General features: G+C 30.9%; 2 protein-coding genes across 3 annotated transcripts in view; both read right to left on the reverse strand.

The window, feature by feature from the left end:
• LOC144555401 (uncharacterized) overlaps nt 1-20,672 on the reverse strand; it is an 89,887-nt gene that overhangs the window by 1,630 nt on the left and 67,585 nt on the right. The window contains exon 2 of one of the 2 annotated variants that reach the window (XM_078303727.1): nt 84-162. In XM_078303727.1, coding sequence (XP_078159853.1) covers nt 84-139 — 56 coding nt within the window. In that variant the 5' untranslated portion in view covers nt 140-162. Of the gene's footprint in view, nt 1-83; nt 233-20,672 lie in introns of those variants that run through there. The other variant, XM_078303718.1, reaches the window with a different exon arrangement.
• Nucleotides 14,487-15,856, reverse strand: LOC144555305 (putative BOI-related E3 ubiquitin-protein ligase 3). Its single transcript, XM_078303593.1, has 2 exons — nt 15,387-15,856; nt 14,487-15,269 (listed from the first exon to the last, which is right to left on the reverse strand). The coding sequence occupies exons 1-2, from the start codon at nt 15,606-15,608 to the stop codon at nt 14,760-14,762; spliced, it is 732 nt and encodes a 243-aa protein (XP_078159719.1). The 5' UTR covers nt 15,609-15,856; the 3' UTR covers nt 14,487-14,759.

Here is a 20,672-nt window from a genome sequence, read left to right on the forward strand (position 1 = left end):
TCAAGAACTGAACTTATTGGAGAAAAATAGGAGAAAAGAATAGGTAATTTTTTTTTCTGTTTTTGATATTTTCTTTTTCTAACCTGTTACACAAATCAGGCTCAAAACTGCTCGTTCCATAATCAGATTGAACCGCCATTTTCGATTATTTTCTAATAACTTCTTGTTTCTCCGCACAGGTCGCTTGATTGATCCGATTTTGGTATATATATGCACAAGAGAGAAAAGAGAAGAAATGGCGTGATTCGTGCAAACTAGGCTGTATATATATATGACAAAGAAAAACAGAAGAAAAAGGAGAGAGAGAGTAGATGACACGTCTATCTAGGTGCTCTCAAGGGAAACAAAGTGACAAAAAAGATTGGATAATGCATGCCCATGATTTTTTTAAGTAAATCTTAATGGAGGCATTTTTAAATTGGCAAGATAGCTAGATATACCTGATTAATTGTATAATATTAGCTGATAACCATCCACGAAATTAAACCCATCTAATTGTCAGTAGGACAAAGATAAATTAATTGAACAGCTGTTTTACCCGTTTCGGTTTTCTTGTTAAATTAAAAAAATTCTAGACTTAGAAAGACATTAATTTTCTAAAGTAATAATTTTCAGGATGAAAATTTGTGAAATATTTTTTAGGAACTAATGGATGTCAAAATCAGTGTTGTAAATAACGGTATACAGTCGTCGTACGGACAGAGTACCGTCAAGCGATTAATCAAAAATAATCGGAAATAATCGGTAAAATCTATGACGGTTTGATTATTGCCAACGACTAATCGGTCGATTAATCGAACTAAACGGACATTTTTTACAACCCCGATCAATACTTCATTTTTTATTTGCTGCATCTTACAAATAAGTATTTTGATTTTTTTTTAGATGCTACAAATAAAGTATATTAATTTTTATTTGGATCCATATCAGATCCCGAATGGATGTCAGACCTTTGGGTTATAATTGATACAATTTGCGGGATCCATATCAGCTCCAGTTTAATTTTTTTTTAAAAGAGCAACAAACAAACAAACAGTCAAACCGAATTAATGGCATGGTAACCTCTTTCGCTAGCACTTCCAAGTTCCAATTAATCAAAATTATTTAATCAATTATTTTTGCGATAGTGGCTAACCGGCTATTCCTAATTAATTAAAAAAAATCAGGTCAGCCAGAAAGGCAAGATTAGGAGCGTATCATGGTTCATTATTTAATTCTTTATTATAGTATGGGCTTGCTTTTGCTTTGAAAAATTAGCGGTAGAGATCTGGAAATGGTATGCGCAAATTTAGGTTCAATTTTCTATGATTCGTTCCTCTGATCCAATTGAATGAATTTTATATATTATTATTGTCCGACTTGTAATTAAGAATTCCTGTTCCTAGTAGTGCGAATGTGCGATGCAGAGGTTCCTTTAAAAAGTACAAAAATTAATTCATCATTGAAAATTATGGCCTACTGTTGGATTATTAGGCACAGCTAGCCTATGAGAATTTTAACTGGTTTACCTCTAGCTGCACCGTTACAAAACCTAACGCGGTACCTAAAGGCGTTCATTTCACACAGTGAAAAATATGACTTCATGCCTGTGCTCAAGGGGTGAAAACGGAGCGGATACTGGTAAGACTATCTATATCCATATTCTATTTTTCAGTATTCAGATATGGATACGGAGCGGATATCAGACGGATACGAATATTAGTTCGAATCAGATCGGATAATTACTAAAATAGTATAAAAATATTAAGGTTCATCATATTGATCTAATTACAATAACAAATAACATAAATTTTTCATAATATATATTAAAATATATAGTATATATCTACTATTTGAATACACATAATTGAAATATAAAATCATATCAGTATTCGTATCCACATTTAAATTTTTAAATACAGATAGAATATTATCCATACCGTTTTCTTTAACTTAAGTGTGCTCTGTTCTTTCATTTTCTTTGCCAAAGCGCGTTCCTGAGTGCATAAAAAATAAAAGCATAATATTCTATCTAAAGTCTAAAGCAGAACAGTTTCAACTTTAAAGGTATGTTGTCAATGAAATGAATTATGAAAAGGCGCTATCTATCAGCAATTCCCTCTAGACACTGCACATCTGATCAACTAGCTACAAACAAGCCTATAAGTCTAAGTCTAGAACCAAATCAACCAATTACCTAATGAACTAGTACAGTAGGAAAGTAGTAGACGAGAGGAAAAAGGTAGCTTTCTCTTTTGGCCTAATTTTGCTCTGTTAATTGGTTGGGTATATGACGCGTTGAGATCGTTTGCCCAATTTGTGAAGGACCAAGGGATGGGCCACATCAGTCAATGTCAGCTCTGCTACTGCTCTTTTGTTGTACCCTGCCTGACCTGACCGCTGACCGCACAACCTTCTTATCAAATCATCCTTTTCTTTCTCCTCTTTTCGTCTTTTTTACATTACCGATTACTGAAGCCTACATTGCCCCTTTGACTGCTATTCGGATCCTATTCCCATGGGTCGAAATTTCCAACCCAAATCTGAAAATAGAAATGAAAATTCAATTTTTTTTTTTTCTTTCATAAGGCATATGTTTATATGCTCTTTGGTTGTGGAATATGTACCATTTAACAATTCAATAATAAAATATTTAATATTTAACTGTAAAATCTTTTATAATTAGGATTAAATCTTAAGGAAGCTTAAGGAATCGATGTTCCGTTGGCTTAATCCGTGAATGATAGCTAAGGAGGCTAAAGGAAAGGGTAGAGGTGCCTTAACACCCGGGCAGGGGATTAAGATTCGAGTAGAAGGAGGCTAAAGGATGTAATCTTAATCAGTGTTAAGGAACCGGTGTTCGATAGGATTAAGCGGCTAAGGAAGCTAAAATAGGCTCATTTAGTCTTAAGGAGGTTTAAGGAAGCCTTGCCGAACAGCTCTGTCTGTCTCAACTTTTATTATTGTTATTTATTTATTCTTTTGATAAAGTGGATGAAATTCACCGATTTCATTAAAATTCATAATGTTCAAATGCTTTGAAGCTCCAAACTGCAAGATCAAAACGCATATACAAAAGAATTGGTATATACTAGTTAATGAGAATAACCAAAATACATCACAAAACATCAAACTATAAACGTCAGCCTAGATGAAGCACCATTAACTACTAAGCATTAGCATAATCAACCCAGATAACAATAAGTGAACTAAGCTATATATTCAAGGCTGTACTAAGTATAAGGATTAAATCTCTTTTTCGATTTCAATTTTATATGTTATCTTTTTTCAATTTCAATTTTATATGAATTAATAAGTTAAAAAATCAACATTTATAATTTACCCACGTCGCTATAGTTTTGTAAGTTCTCAATATCAATCAAAATAATAGTTTTATAATTTTATAATTTATCCACGTCACTATAGTTTTGAAATTTGAAATTGTAAGTTAACAGAATAATAAAAATAATAGCATAATAAGGAAATGAAAAATAAATAAAAAATCAGTCCACTTTAAAAAAAAAATAGTACAAAAATTATTTATTTGGGACGTAAAAAAAAAATTCCCGCAAATGCAATCGCCAATGGGACCTTGACATGATTAATGCAAAGGCGTTGCTTTTTACATCACGGGCCATTCATTTTCTTCTTTTGTGGAAGCATATATTTGCTGCTCCATGAAATCGATTAAAGCTGCATGTCTTTGTCTGTGAATTCAACTTTTGCACAGTAACTATTGATCTACAGCAATAGTAAAAAAATAAAAAATAAAAACATCATTGGCAGAGCATATGCATCATCCATCATTTTTTTTTTGTTCTTTAGTTGTTTAGAAAATGACAAAAGAGATTTTTGTAGGGAATTAGTAACGATAATGGCTAATATAACATTAGTGTCATTTCAGTATTTATAACACCAACTTAAAAATCTATCAAATCGAATTCAAATGGTGAATCCAAACCGTTCAAATCAATTTACTTTATGAGTAATGCGTTTACATGCAAAAATTTTACATTTTCAAGTTATTTTAGTATCAAATCAAGCAGTAAAAAAATTGAAAAATGAATGTATTAAAATTAACTTAAAAACTCAAACATTTGACTGCTTGACTTGATATCAAATAAACTCAAAAACTTATAAATTTGACATGTAAATGCACAACTAGTGAAGTAAATCGGTTTGAACGGTTTGGATTCACCATTTGAACTCGATTTGATAGGTTTTAGAGTTGGTGTTATATAGACTGAAATGACACTGATGTTATATTAGCCATACTCATTAGTAACAGAGAAATTAGGAATGATTTTATGGGATCAGCAATGATTTACTAAAAAATTATTTGAATATTTGGGCATCGAAAAATTATGAACTGGTTATAGTAAATTCTATGCACTCAACTTTTCATCTCGTAATTTTTTTTTACCAAATATAACATTTTCAATTTTTTATGAAGAAAATGCTTCCCAAATAAGCAGAATTAACTGTTCACAATTTTGTTGTAATTCGAAATTTAAACAAGCAATGCGTTGTCATAAAGTGTTGTATACGCATATCAGTACGTACAATGAATTTGTATTTTCGTTTTCAAAATACAAACCGTCAATCCGAAACGTTTAGTGTGATCTCTATATGAAAGATTGACTTAAATTTTTTCACAATTTCTTTTACTATTTTTAAGATATGTAGAAATCACTTGATCGGAAGACCGTGAACCATTCAAAATCAATAATTTTTAATCTATCTAAAAATTAGTAAAAATATTTACAAAAATATAAATTTTTGTTATCTGAGTATATTTTTTCACGGAAGTCGCAGTGTGCGGTTCCAATTGATTGATCATATGAAATGTGAAAATGAAGATATCATCTCAGGATATGTTTGGTTGGATTGAGAATATGTTATTTTTGAGTTTAGACTGTTCGAAATACTCTATTCGGTGTTTGTTGAATTATAATAGTTAGAATAGATAATCCAAACATTTTGTCTAATTATAATATATTATTTCTAATTTTTTTTGAGATTTGACTGTTCTAATAGAACAAACGACACCTATTTTTGTTTTGCAACCAATCGTACAGATCGATCTGCACTCTAAAATATAAATGATAGTGATAAAAGATTATAACACATAACAAAATAAGTCATTGAATAATTATTAATATACTTGAAAAGTATTTTTATGATCATAAAACCAGCACCTAATTTCTTTCTCGTATGATGAGCCATGATGGGCCGGTAGACGTGCCCAATCTAGTGTCATTTTTATCAATTGATAATGCCACCATCTGACCAATCAACCATTTTGCACCTAATTTTTCTCTCATCTAAATTTCCACCTAATTTTTTCTTGTATTAGGTTATCTCAATGCTCATCTAAAAAAAGTCTAACTAAATGTGAGATTCCTTGACAGATTTACCAAAATTTGTAGTTGGAAATGATCATACAATCAAGCCCCACCATGGAATAAGTGTTTAGAACCTCCAAAGCAATTCAAATTTTGAGTTTGGATCCGGACCGTCCGATAATAATTCGGATGAATTTGTCCCAGGTTTAAATTTACGGGATCTCTTTAACCAAAATTTTTATTGATACCCTTTAAAAAAATTTAACCAAAACATTCCAAATTATGGGGAATTCGACATCTACTTGGGCCGTCAAGTCAATCTGCAGGCTCCCAAGAATGCGGCTGCAGATTGTCTTGTCGGCCCGAATAGATAATGAAATTCTCCCAAAATCGAGTGTTTTGATATAAATAAAAATTTCGGTCTCTTTAATATTCGTGTTAAAATAAATTAGGTGGTCCATACTTAAAATTTAAGTTATTTGGGATCTGAATTTATAAAATAAGAAATGAGCAGAGACAAAATAATAGTTGAATAGGCACATGTCAGCAACACCAATAATTATATTTGAGGAGATCATTGACACGATCTAGATGCGCCTGGAAGCAATCCAGGCTACCAGTCAACTTACATGTTCGCATAATATATGGCGATAATTGGTGGTTGAATATAAACAAGGTGGTTTAAGGTGACTTGTATTTGTATACCCCATTGGTTACCATTAATTTTCTAATTGCACGAGCAACATATTTTAGTACTAATATCTCTTTTATTGACTAAATTTTTTTTTTTTTAATGGAACCTTACCAGCTAATCAATCTTCCTCTCAAATGTCAATAATAATATAACTATTGCAACTAAAAAATTTAAGAGGCAATTGTCATATCTCGTAGGTCAAAATTATAGTTCAAGAACCTCACACCATTAATTCATTTTTGTTTTAAATGATTCAAGAACTTCCTTATTTATTTTTATTTCTTTTGTCAAAAGTGTAAAAACCAATTAACAATTATGAAAATAACAATTGAACAATTTCGTAATTTACGGAATTTTTTTTTTTTAAAATTCGGATCGTATAACTATTTTCGCATCCCTCAGAATATGTTATTGCCTTTTATGTTGATTCTACTATATGGATGCACATTTGTTTATTTAAGTTAGAAAATTATGGTAATTGTACTAAACCGATTTTTTTATTTTTATCCAAAAATTAAATTGAATTTCAAAAATCAACCGAACCGCATTTCAAATTTTAAAAGTACCCAAACCGCTAAACGGTTAACCGGACCCTAGGTTCGGTTAACGGTTTAGCGGACCAAGGGTTCGGTTAACCGTTTAGCGAACCCTTGGTTCGGTTAACCGTTTAGCGGACCAAGGGTTTGGGTTCGGTTAACGGTTAACCGGATTCGTTGGTTCGCTGAACCGTTAACCGAACCCATTTTTTTTTTTTTTTTTTTTTTTTTTTTTTTTACTTTTTTTTAAAACAGAAAATTTTCAATTTTTTTTTCTATTGAAAATATACATGAAAATTCGTATTTAGATTTATCAAATTTACACCAAAAATTTTTGTAAATCAAATATGAAATTTAAAATTATAGAAAAATACACATACACATACACATATACATATACATAAATAATATACAGTTACCAATTTTTTTTACTTTTTTTTTACTTTTTTTTACTTTTTTTGAAATATACAGTTACTAATTTAAACTGAGAAATTCATTTTGATGGTTCATGATTACGGATCTTATACGACGAATTTAAACTGAGAAATTCATTTTGGACGAATTTTGGATTAATCCGAGAGTAAATTTTTTTTTGGGATTAATTACTAATTTTAATCGGAGAATTATTAATTTTATTTAATTCTTTGGTTCGTATAAATTTTGAGAATTATTATTCTTGAATCAATTCATAATTATTCTCTATTATTAAAATTTATGGGAGATGCAAAAGTTGGAGACCTTTAACCTCCCAAGAGGCCTCACATGTGCATCTCTATTTTTGCTATATTGGATCTAATACAACTTAAGATGAACAAAAATTCGGTCCAACCTCAATGACAGCCATGCATTTTGGCAAAATGGGCCGAACTTGCTGAATTTTGGCCAAAAGTTGATTGCATGGCTAATAAAGGGGAAGGACCGAACTATGTGTTATATGTGTTGTATTGGATCTTGACTATATGTTATATGATAGGATAAGATGGGATTGCATGTACAAAAAACTATATGTGTGTATATGTTGCACAAATTGTATTATGTTGGTATTTTCTATGATTTTATATGAATTCATATATAATTTTCGGCCTAATTAATTTTCTGTTGCAGAAATTTATTATATATATTTTCATATAAATAATTTTAGACCTTATTATTATTATTATTATTATTATTATTATTATTATTTTAGACCTTAATAATTGGATGTTGCAGAAACTATATATATTCTGTCGGAATATTTATTTTATTAATATTCTATATAATCTATATACACTAACCCTAAACCCTAAACACTATATATTCTATATAATCTACATATACATATAAAATAAAATTCGTATTTAGATTTATCAAATTTACACAAAAAAAATTTGTAAATCAAATCTGAAATTTAAAATTATAGAAAAATATACATACACATATACATATACATATAAAATAAAAAAATACATATACATATGCATTTAAAATTTTCTGTTTAAAAAAAAAAAAAAAAAAAAAAAAAAAAAAAAAAATTGGGTTCGGTTAACGGTTCAGCGAACCAACGAATCCGGTTAACCGTTAACCGGACCCATGGTTTGGGTCCGGTTAATGGTTAACCGAACCATTTTGAAAAGGTCCAGTTAACCGTTAACCGGAAATTTGGTCCGGTTAACGGTTAACCGGTTTGGGTAGATTTCAAATTTGACATCCGGTTCGGTTATTTTTTGAAATTTAATTTAATTTTTGGATATAAATAAAAAAATCGGTGTACTAAAAGAGGAGGAGGACGCGTACATCTTAAATTAAAATAAAATATATCTTTCAAAAAAATTAAAGTGGATCGAACATGCATGCTCGTTTATTTTATAAGATAAATCTTGTCAGATTTTCATGATCATATTATATAATGCCCCCACGCTATGATATATCTTAAATAAATTTAGAATATGGTATTAATTAGAAGTCAATTGTTTGTTTTATGATTTTAATTCCTGAAATATGACTTTAAAAATTATATATTAAATTCTTCGTTATGAGTTGTAGTAAAAATAATATGTACATTAGCACCTGTAGGCACAGCTTGTAGCGCATACATTAAAAAATAATGACGTAAAATAAATAAATAATTGTCATTTTCTTATAAATAAAGAGGAGAGATTCAATTACATCTTTTTTGGTGACACCGAATTGCACTCCTCATTTACAAAGTTTTCAAAATTCAAATAGTTAATTCAAACCTCTCAACATAATAGATAAATTAAAATGTGCTTGCAGATCAAATTTTACATTTTTTTCGAATGTTTTTACTATTTATTAAGTATTTAACAAAATTGCTATATTTAGACCATTGAATTTTTTTACCCATCTTAATAAACAGTAAAAAAAAAATTCAAAAAAATATGAAATTTGATATGCAAGCACATTAAAAATATATCCATCATGTGGAACAGTTTGAATCAACCATTTTTGAACTTTAAAAATGTAGAATATAATCTAGTGTCACCCAAAAAAGATATAATTGAATCTCTTCTCATAAATAAATTATATACAAAAAAGCATGAATGGTCTAAACTTTGAACATTCATTTTCTCCTCCACTTGTTGAAACTGCAAAGTGCAAACAGAAATCTCGTGAAAGCCCACTAATTTGACTGGGTGAAAATTTTCATAATTTCATTAACCAAAAATGTCAAAGTAGGTATTATGAAAGTGTCAAGCAAGTAATGATGCACACGTTTAATTTTTTCACAAGAGAAGCATCAAGGAATCCACCTCTCAACCTTTCTTTTTCCAAAGTTGCCAGATAATTTCTTCAATTGAAAGTTTGGTCCCTTTCTTTTCCTTTCTAGATCAATGCTACAAAAAAATATATATTATTGTGGTACCTTCATTAGTTCTAATCACTTAGTTTATTTCAACATGGCATGATCTACCTTTTGACTATTTTGCTCTCGTGGCATTAATTTTTTTTCCCACTAATAAAAAGAGGAAAGTCCAATTAATGGAAGACAATAAGACATGCTCATCTGATATTCTTTTTGTATTAAAAAAAATATGAATTGTTTTCGTTTGACTAATATAGAAATTAATCAAATAATTCAATGAACATGTTAGAAATTTGAATAGACACCACACAAAGGCATCTTCTTTATTCCGAAAAGGCCCCTATCAGATTTTGTTGGAGAGAGAACCTAATTTTTAATCTGTTGATATGCAAAGTGAGGTAACCATTCACGCAAAGCTAAAGTGGGAACCAAATAAAGTGACCGAAACAAATAAGGAAATAAAGACGCAAACAAAAAACAAAGAAAAACCGAAAAGGTAAAAAAAAATATATATACTAATATGCCATATGTGATATGGTTGATTGCTCATTCTCTACTATGGAGCATCACATAATAAAAAAAAAGAATAAGAAAAATTATTGAGGTGATAACAGCTTCAAAGCGTGCAAATTTGAATCCAATTGAATATTTCTGAATTAATTTCTAAAAATATGATAACTATTATATATTTTTTGAGTAAAAATCAGACCTCAAGCTACCTAATTATTTAATAATATATTTTTTTTCTCTTTTCGAGTTTTAATTTGTAACCTCACACACACAGAGTATTGTTTTTATCACTCGTTTGAAAACTGGTTCTTGATAAATATGATATATTTCTTAACTGTTTTATTAAATATGTTTCGAAAGTAGAAGTACTTTAGCATAATGAATAGATAAATAATCTTGGTGAATAAAATAATTGGATCCGAAACCGATAGATAAAAGAAAATCTCCTTGCTACAAAGCCTACATCTACATGAGTTGGGAAACATAATTTCTTGAAAAGAGCAAAAAAGAAAAGATTTATTATAATTTAATATTAATTAATATATGAAGAAAGGTACCCAGTCTCGACGTCGTCGTCAACCTATTATACTATCCCAACAGCTTTATCTTTCAACCTTTATTTCTCCCCGTGGGGCCCACCACACACTCGACGCAGTGGGCCCCACAAAAGGGAAGGTCGCAGGAGCAGAGCAGAGGCCAGAGAGAGGTCCAGAGAGGAGAGAAGAGAACATTAAAAAGGTACAGAAAGTGAAAGATGCCTTCTCATCGTTCTTACTTTTTACACGTACCAACAAGCAACTGAAAGTGATGGCCACACCCATCATATGATCGCATTACCTTGCTGCACTAAACAATAAAATACTCTTTTGGACATCGTTAACCTTCATTGATTTTCTCTGTCCACATTCTTACTTTCTTCCGTATGTCTTAACAATTCAAGGAAGAAATCCTCATAAATGTTAGTTGGAGAGAGCCACATGAAATCAAGGAAGAAAACAATAAATAATTAAATAATGGGTGTAAACCAGTGGGGCCCAGGGGGGTGTGGGGACCATGGGGAAACTGTTGGAGGGAACAAACCTCCAAAGGTACCGCCATCTTTACGGATCTCCTGATGTGATGGGACCCACTTGAATAGGCTCTTTTATTGGTCCAGGTTTTAGCTGGGCCTGGCCCACTGCTTACTGTTGTGCTGTGATAGCAACGTGCGGAGGGGCCTATTTGCGTTTTGGTCCAGCATGTTGTTCTTTGTTTCTCTTCTGTGCAATTTTTCAGAGGAACCCTTCTCTGATTAGAAAATTTCATCATTAAAGAATTACATGCGTACTGCTTCTGTTCTGGTTTCTTTTCAAGACCAACTTATTTTTGTGTCGGTGACTCGTTGTAACAAAATAGCAGCAGCAATGGAGGTTAGATGGATCGGGAAGTAACTATAAAAATAGAATAATTTTAACCAAAGTTAATCACGGCGTATCCAAAATAATAAGACAAAGTAAAAGAGAGGTGCTAGTATGCTATATTTAATCAACAGATGCATTGAATAATACAGCAGGAAATTGGTAAATGGGACAATAAGTCACTATCTTACAAATATGGCTGACACAATAATAATATTAAGCAAATTGGAGATGCTTTTCTGGATACGGCAATGAATGATATTTATTTTGTTTCTGAAGTAGTGGAATTAGTTCTAAGCACATGCCTAGAGACAAACCCCTTTGTAATGCACCTTCCCTTGAAAGCAATAAATAATTGATGGTTGCATTTCCCTGTGAAACAAAAATGTAAACATCACACCACAACTCCCTCTTTGGAAAAGCATCTTGCCATCTTCACTTCCCCTATTCTAATACCAACTTTGTTTTAAATGTGACAAGTATACATATATAATGATGCACCTCACCTCACCACTAGTTCAATTATTGTCCCCATCCAATGAAATAAAAACCAACCTTTGATTTGTCTCCAATTTATACTTCTGCTCTTGTACTTGACATTGCTTTTCTGCAATTAAATGCATTTATGGAAGAGCTAGGAATAATTATTGGAGAGTTCAACCAACTTGAGTTTTATTTTCTTACTAAAAAAAACTTGGTTTTATTTTAAATAAAAGGATTTCTAACATAAAAAATTATTGTTATCTACACCATTTAGCCTTGTATACACTTCTTTTTCTATTGTCAATTTGTAATTAATACAAAGAGAACAACCTCCACAGAAAAAGAACTGAATTATTGTACACAGTTGCATGTGATGCAATTAACCAAGGTTGTTGTAGAAGACTAAGCTACAGCTACATTTCTATAAAGAGATTCTCCATGGCAACATCAACATGGGCATAGGCACATAGATGCAGATGCAACTATTTGTGCGCAGGGATATATGGTAGATGTCCTTACTATTCTTCTTTGATGGCCATGACATGAAATTGACTTATACCAAACTTCACATTATGCTGTCCATGATTTTATAATTGTCCCTTCTCATAAGTTCACCTTTAATTTAATTTTCTTATCTCAAGTAAAGTGTGAATCTAATAAATTATTGTTTGCTATGTTTTTCTCCTGATAATTAATGTTCATTGGTCATTCCAAAATTTTCAATCTCTCTTCTCTAAAAGTGACTATATCTATTCATTAATGCCTCCAACTCAACTTGCACAATTGTGCACAACAGTACAATCTTATATAGAACTTTATTATCCTATAGTGTTACATAAGCCGACAATTATTTACCCTCTTTAATTATTCATGAGTAGATAAAACACTATTTTCCCTTGTTTAAGTAAGTGGTAGCAAGCTCAAATTTAGTCTTTTATACATAAATAATCTCTTTTTAGATCGAGTACTTCGGTAGCTAAATAACAAAAGAAGGTTGGAAACAAAAAAAAATTTATATATATATATATGTTGAGCTATGGTGCATTACAGTGTATAGATCATCTTGTACATTGGACTATAAATCATTAGTTTTAATTTCTAAACAACCGATCTAAACCATTCAATTTGATACCCATATTAAAATGTGTTTGGAGACCAAATTTTACATTTTTTGGAAATTGTTTGATATTTTTTTAGAATTTTTGAAAATCGTTCCTTTTCTATGGCCTAAAAATTTCTAAAAATTAGCGATTTTCAAAAATTCTAAAAAGTTGTAATTTTTTTTCAAAAAAATATAAAATTTGGCCTCCAACACATTTTAGTATGAAGAATATTTTGAGCCATTTTGATCGATTATTTGAATTTTAAATCCAACGATTTACAGTCCAATGTACAAGAGAATTTGTACATTACAATGGACCATAGCATATATATATATATGTCATGATGGCGTTGAAATAAAACTGGTTTATATATACAAGATGACATTCTCATCATGAAATTGTTAATTATACCGCCCGACTTTCTTTGATCATGATAGGCATTGAATTATAATAAGACATTTTTTAAAAGGATGCTACCATCCCTGTCTAATTTCTTCTAAAAATGGTAGCCAATGTCAATCATAAAAGATAAGTAAGATGTCAGAATCGATCAAACATTTTGAATTCAACACCACATGCCATGGGCTAATGGAGTTGTTTCCTTTTTTATATATTCACCATATTTTTTTTATTATTATTTTTCCTATGAAAGTTCTTCACTATGGAATACAGGAGCTGCACGGCAAGGCTGGTTGGCACAAATGTTATTGTCACGTTGAAAGAGAATATAATATTACAATGCATGTTGCTTCGTTAATTAATTGCTATTAATTTGTATTTACATTAAAGATGGAGATAGCATCTTTTGTTTGGTATTGAGTCATGAGGTGTGATGTAGTGTCTTTGATTTTGTATTTGTTTGGTTCGGTTCATGTTCAAGTTCAGCTTTCCATTCCAATTTCTTTCTTGTTTCTTCCAAGCAAAAGAAATCTTAACAAACTATATATAAGCCTTTCGGTTTAGGCAAGGTTGTTTAATCATCATATAAAATACGCAAAAGGTGACAGGGATGTATTATCCAATATATGTGTTTATGAGCAAGAAAATAATAATAAAAATATAGTCAGATATTTATTAAGTTGTGCACAAATTAAATGAAATAACTGAACTCTATATTGATGGAAAATTACATGCACCATTTTCAAGTTTTGAATAAAGAAATTACAACTGAAATAATTCATCTAAAACTTATTAGATGCATGTAATGTTATTAGATCAATGTTTTCAGTACATCATATTTCATAAGAGAAAAAAAAATCAGTAATTAATATTGGCCATTCGATTTAATATGAATATGGAATATTTACTTTGCTATTAAGTTCCAATTTTTTTTGTAATACAATATTCACTAAAAAATATTGATTATAACGATTTACTATATATATATATATATATATATATATATATATTCTTGGTATTCGATTTTAGAAAATATCAGACATTCAACAGAAACTTGGTGTACGTGCTAAGATAACTTTCATATTATTATTATTATCTTGCTTCAAAATATATTTTATGATTCTATCCGTTGAATTGGATATAAATATAATCACTCTTTTGAATCATGCAATGTCTAATATCATTAATAAATTACCTTTATGATTTCAACTAAAAAAGGCAAAACACAATCACATCAAAATGGTCAAATGCACCATAAACAAATGAATCAATGAACAATTCAAATAAACTAACAAAGAAAGAACTTAATCAAAGCAATATTTCAAAAGTTAATATTTACAGGTAGAACTTTGTCATCCTTTCATTTGGTGCCAAATTAATGAACAAAAAGATAACCAAAAACCTATATAAATCTTCCCAAAAAATTCCTCAAGCAAGTTTATAGATTTCCTTGAATTGCACAACTTTCCTGGTTCATGCTTCTTAGATAAATGCATAAACCTTGCTAAATTCATCCAGTTAAAACAGGAACAGAGGAATCCTTCTTCTCATGACACACGGGGCACATGTCGACTCGACGCTCACATCCCTCGCAGACACACAAATGCCTACATGGTAAGAGCAACACGGAAACCTCCTTGCTACGGCAAACCTTACAAACACGGCAATCGGAAATCCTCTTTTCATCATAGCATGCCGAGTTCACCTCATCGCTATCTCCACATCCTTCAATTACACTATTTTCATTGTTGTTATTGTTGTTGTTTTGAAGAACTTGTTCCAAGTTTGATCGCAGACTTAAAGCAATCGCCTCGTTATTTTTCGCCATGTTAAACCAGACTTGTTTCTCAGCATTGATTTGAGTGAGTTGCTGTTCAAGCTCGGCATTTCGCAATATCAATTTATCCATTTCATTTTGTTTCTGTTTAAGAATCAGCAACGCTTGTTTTTCCATTGCCATAAGCGTCGATACGTAGTGCCTCTTCGTCGATTCCTTTATTGCAAATGCTAATCTTTCCATCTGTTAAAATTGAGAAAATAAAATTAATTATTAACAAACTACAAGATGAAGTAGATAGAGATGATTCAAGTATCTTTATTTATGATGGGATGATATATAATTATATAGAATACATACATGAAGTTGGAGAAGGGTGTCGGTTTCAGCGTTTACTCGGTTGAAATGAGAGATGATCATGGAATCGGCTCTGCCACTGGTTGAAGGAAAACCCGACTCGTCAAGACGGGCTTGTTTAACCGGCATGACCGGCATCTCCATTGCGGGGTCGAGAAGTGTGTACGAGGAGAGGTTCTCGCGATTGCGTTTCATTGGAAAGGAATATTGAGCTTCAATTGCCATTGCAATCTGTTTAATTTCCTTGCTTCTTCTTTAGATAAAGGGAGATGGGTTAAATTGGGGGCTTGAGCCTTGAGGTAGATAGATTGCACATATATCTATATATATGCAAGAGATGTATTTATATCATTGGACAAAGGGATGGATTGGCAAGTGAGGGGTGGCACAACTGCCATAAGTGCGCTATTATGAAATTATAATTAATTATACAATAAAAGAAAGATGTAAACCATCCAGTGAGTTGGGGTTGCCTATTTTAACCAAAAATTAATTAATGCGCTTTCAAGGAGCAGTAGCAAGGTTTAGACTTTAGATTAATCAAGGGGGAACAATGAGAGGGGTCAAAGGAAATGTGGGCCCCATCACCACCACCTATCAGATACCATTTGATTTAGGGGTGCAAACGGATCGGATAATATCCGACCGTATCCGGATCTTTATCCGAAAATTTGATACGGATATCCGATATCCGAATATACATGCGGATACAGATGTGAATATGGTTTTGAATTTTAATTATCCATATCCGAATATTAGATATATACCATATAGTTTAATATATATTATGAAAATATTTATGTATATATCTACAGATATCCGTACGTATCCATCTAATATCTGATCCGTATTCGTATCCAAAAAATAAAAGCGGATACGGATATGGTTTTACCACTATCCGATCCGTTTGCACCCCTAATTTGATTTATTATACAGATTTTTTTTATAATTGCAATTAATAATTAGATTTAATTAATTAGTTCAGGCAGCTCACCAGGTATTTGGTAGCATGTCTTTATTGAAACTTCTTGTTTTTTAAGGTGGCAAACAGACCCGTTCAATTTTCTTTGTTTTTTTGCTGACTAAAAAAATAATTTCTTAATAACTTGGTTTTCCAAAGCAAGATATATAGTTGACAATATATGGAAATTAGAAAGGAAAAAAAATATTAATAGTGGTTGGTCAAAGCAGCCTTGGTTAAGGCTTATGTTAACGTGTGAACCATTGATTGATTTTGATAATTGACGCACTTGTTTGTAATTTTGTATAGATTTGAAAATGGTTGAGATCTGTATTGACCTGTAATGGAACTAATTAAAAAGAGAATCTAGATCCATTTGTTGCAAGAATAATGGCGTGTTCAAATTAATTGAATGGAGATGAATAATTGGGACTTGCGAGTAGATCCAATGTATAGACATGGTACTACCATACCATGTGACTGGATTGTGATTCATTCTGGCTAGTACCAATTTGGAACAGTTTATCTATCAGCATAAGAAAGGCGTTCTAGGTATGAACTATGAACTATGAAGACACACCACCGTATAATTGTATAAATATTAGATGGTCCCCTTAACAATCTTGTCAATATTGGAAACTATAAGTTTTAGATTATAAATCTAATATTATAAGATATATATAAAGATAATGAGATTTGATATATATTTGATCACATGTCAAGTGATTTGAAGTTCCAATGGCATGAAATTAATTATCTTTGATGTATTATCAACAGGGGTGAAAACGGAGCAGATACGAAACGGATAGTGGTAAAACCATATTTATGTTTCTTTTTTCATTTTTCGAATACAGATACGGAGCGGATATCAGACGGATACAAATACGAGTTCGGATTAGATCAGATATTTATTAAAATAATATAAAAATATTAAAGTTCGTAATATTTATCTAATTATAATGAGGAGGTTTCAAATGTCTCCATGTTTTTGTGCCTCCATCATGCCTCCATCTCTCTCCATCATTTTCAAAGTTCAAATAGTCGATCCGAACCGCTCAACCTAACCTCCATACTAAAATATGTTTGGAGACCAAATTTTATATTTTTAGGAATTTTTTTACTATTTTTTTAGATAGGTACAAAATCAGTAAATCTGAACCATCTAAAAACAGTATTTTTGTACCTATCTAAAAAAATAGTAAAAAAATTCCTAAAAATATAAAATTTGGTCTCCAAACATATTTTAGTATGGAGGTTAGATTGAGCGGTTCGGATCGACTGTTTGAACTTTGAAAATGATGGAGAGAGATGGAGGCACGATGGAGGTACAAAAACATGGAGGCATTTGAACCCTCCTCAATTATAATTGTGAATAACATAATTTTTTTCATAATATATGTTAAAATATATGGTACAAATCTACTATTCGGATATGGATAATTGAAACGTAAAACCATATCAGTATCCTTAATCACACGGATATTCTGATATCAGACATCCACATCTATGTTTTAAAATACGGATTGAATACATATCAGGTATTATCCATATACCGTTTTCACCCCTATTTATGAAAGAATAATTAAAATGCATTACAATTAATGTCTAATAATACACCTTTAAATTATTTTTTTACAAATATATATTTTATTTATTGTATTTAGAAAATTTGTTGTCAATATGGTAAAAATAATTATTGCCAAGTGATTTTTCCTCTAAATGTATACAGATTAATAATGACGATGGATCACTTGATAATGGTTTTTGAAAAAAAAATTACCATCATTTTTAAATAAATTCAGATAAAATTGAAATTAGAAGTAAATTTATCGATATTTGTGGGACATATAGATAGTTTAACAATTAAATTTTATTGTTAACTAATGCATCCAGGGGCGAAGTTAGGCTTTCAAACTATGGAGATTAAAAAAAAAAAAAATCTAGAAAAAATAGAGGTCAATTTGACAATACCAAATTATTTTACTCTAAATTTATATAAAAAATTATATGTAAATACAAAAAATTTGAGAAAAAATGAGGATCGATTAACACTCATTCTCTCTTCTTCCCTCTGCCACTAAATGCATCAAGAACTGTAAATTCTGCAAAATCGAAATTTTCTGGTCATTGATGTACAGTAAAATATGCATTAAGACTCGTTATATTTTTTATAGACATGATATGATATGCAGATAATATAGATTATTTCTAATATTAATTTTCAATTTATTTTTTAAGAATTATCAAGATTGTTCAAATACTTTCCATAAAACCCAATTTATTGAATTTCATTAAGCCAACAACCGAAATAACATTTTCAACCTTGACTCTTAAACCAGAAATTTTTATTTATACCATATTAAAAAAAATAAACCAAAAAATTATAATTTGTGATGATTTCCAAAAACATTCGGAGCGCCATACCAATCTGCGGCTCCATTCTTATGGAGGCGCAGATTGACCTGGTGGCCCTTAAAAAATCCAAAAATGCCCAGTGATATTTAATATATTTAGGATTTTGAGGCGTCTCCGAGCCAATTTGCGCTACCAAGAAAATGGTTGCAAATTGTTTATTTTTGGAAATCCCCATAATTTTGGGTGTTTTAGTTTTTATTTTTTATTATGGTATAAATAAAAAATTTGGCTCTTAGAAAAAAAAAATGATGCTCTGCTCACCAGTCATCCCTGTTTGCATCAATCTGAAATCTCAATTTAGCAAAGCAACAATAATAAAAGTCCAAAGTCATTTAATTTGCATATAGTGCCAAATTAATGTAGTAGTCCTTTTCTCCTTCAATTTTAATTGATTAATTCCAACCCCTGTCTAATCTAATTCCAAATTCCAACCATATCCATGTCATGTGTGAAAACTGATAAAAAAAGTCACAGTAAAACCCTTCTGGCATTTCTCTTGTTTGGTACTTTGATTGGACCACCAATCCACCATGCACTAGTTTGAGTCATTGACAATGCATGACATGGCATGGTCACTATGGCATGGTGGCAGTGTTTGACAATGCATGGCATGGGGCATTGGGGTATCACTGTTTTTGTGTTTCATATCTGACGCATTTAAACTCAAATCAATGGAAACAGCGTGACCTTGTTTTATGGCAAGGACTACCACACCACCTAACCCTAGCAGGCTCTAGGTTTATACATTTATACTGTACTTTTCTCTACCTTGCATGTACACATACTGTTCACCTATGTTCAATCAATGATGCTTATGGTAACAGTAACATGCATATTACTAATTAGAGTAGAACTAGGGTGCTCTTAAGCTCACCAAAGTTTTGGTGAGCTTAACTCTAAAACTCATCAAATCGATTTCAAATGACGAATCTGAACCGTTGAAACCTGCCTACCTTACGTGTGATGCATCTGCATGTGAAATTTTTAAACATTCGAATTACTTTAGTATAAAGTCAAGCGGTCAAAAAAGTTCAAAAAATGAATGCACTAAAATTAATTTATTAACCTTCTAATTTTGACCGCTTGACTTTATACTAAATTAATTCGAATGTTTAAAAATTTTACATGTAGATGAATCACACGTAAGGTAGGCGGGTTTCAACGGTTCGGATTCGTCATTTGAAATCGATTTGATGAGTTTTAGAGTTAAGCTCACCAAAACTTTGATGAGCTTAAGAGCACCCAAGTTCTACTCTACTAATTAATACACACTGTTATGGATCCATATCTCTATTTACAAAGTACAATCAGTTCATCTTAATTGTTAAACGTCATTTTCATATAAAAAATATATTTGAAGAGCAAAATTTTCATTTTTTAGAAATTTTTTTTACTATTTTTTTTAAATAGATAAAAACTAATACGTATGTACTTTTGATGGTTCAAATTTTTTAGATCAGATGATTTTCCACCTATCTATGAAAATAGGAAATTTTCTAAAAAATATCAAATTTGGTTTGTAAATACATTTTCAAAATTTTAATGAACTTTGAACGATTTATAAAAGATTATCCGACAAATTTATTTATCATGACTGAGTCATGACTTGAATCTTTTATATATGTACGTTTGGATGCACTCTATAATAGCTACTATTTGAGAATAGTGATTTTTGGAAGAGAGTGAGAATAGTGTTGATGTGGCTATTCGGAATAGCAAAAATGTTGTTTGAATTGAATATTTAGAATAGCGATGGAGAGTTTGAATATTTGAGAGAGTACCAATTGCTATTCCGACTTTTTGTAGGAATAGCGGAACAACGCTATTTTCAGTGTTCCGAATAGCAATTGAGTATGTTTAGATGGATCAGAACAACGCTATTCTCACTATTCTCGGTACATCCAAACATAGCC

The sequence above is a fragment of the Carex rostrata genome, chromosome 1 (genome assembly GCF_964058835.1).
Source record: "Carex rostrata chromosome 1, lpCarRost1.2, whole genome shotgun sequence".
NCBI classification, from domain to species: Eukaryota; Viridiplantae; Streptophyta; class Magnoliopsida; order Poales; family Cyperaceae; genus Carex; species Carex rostrata.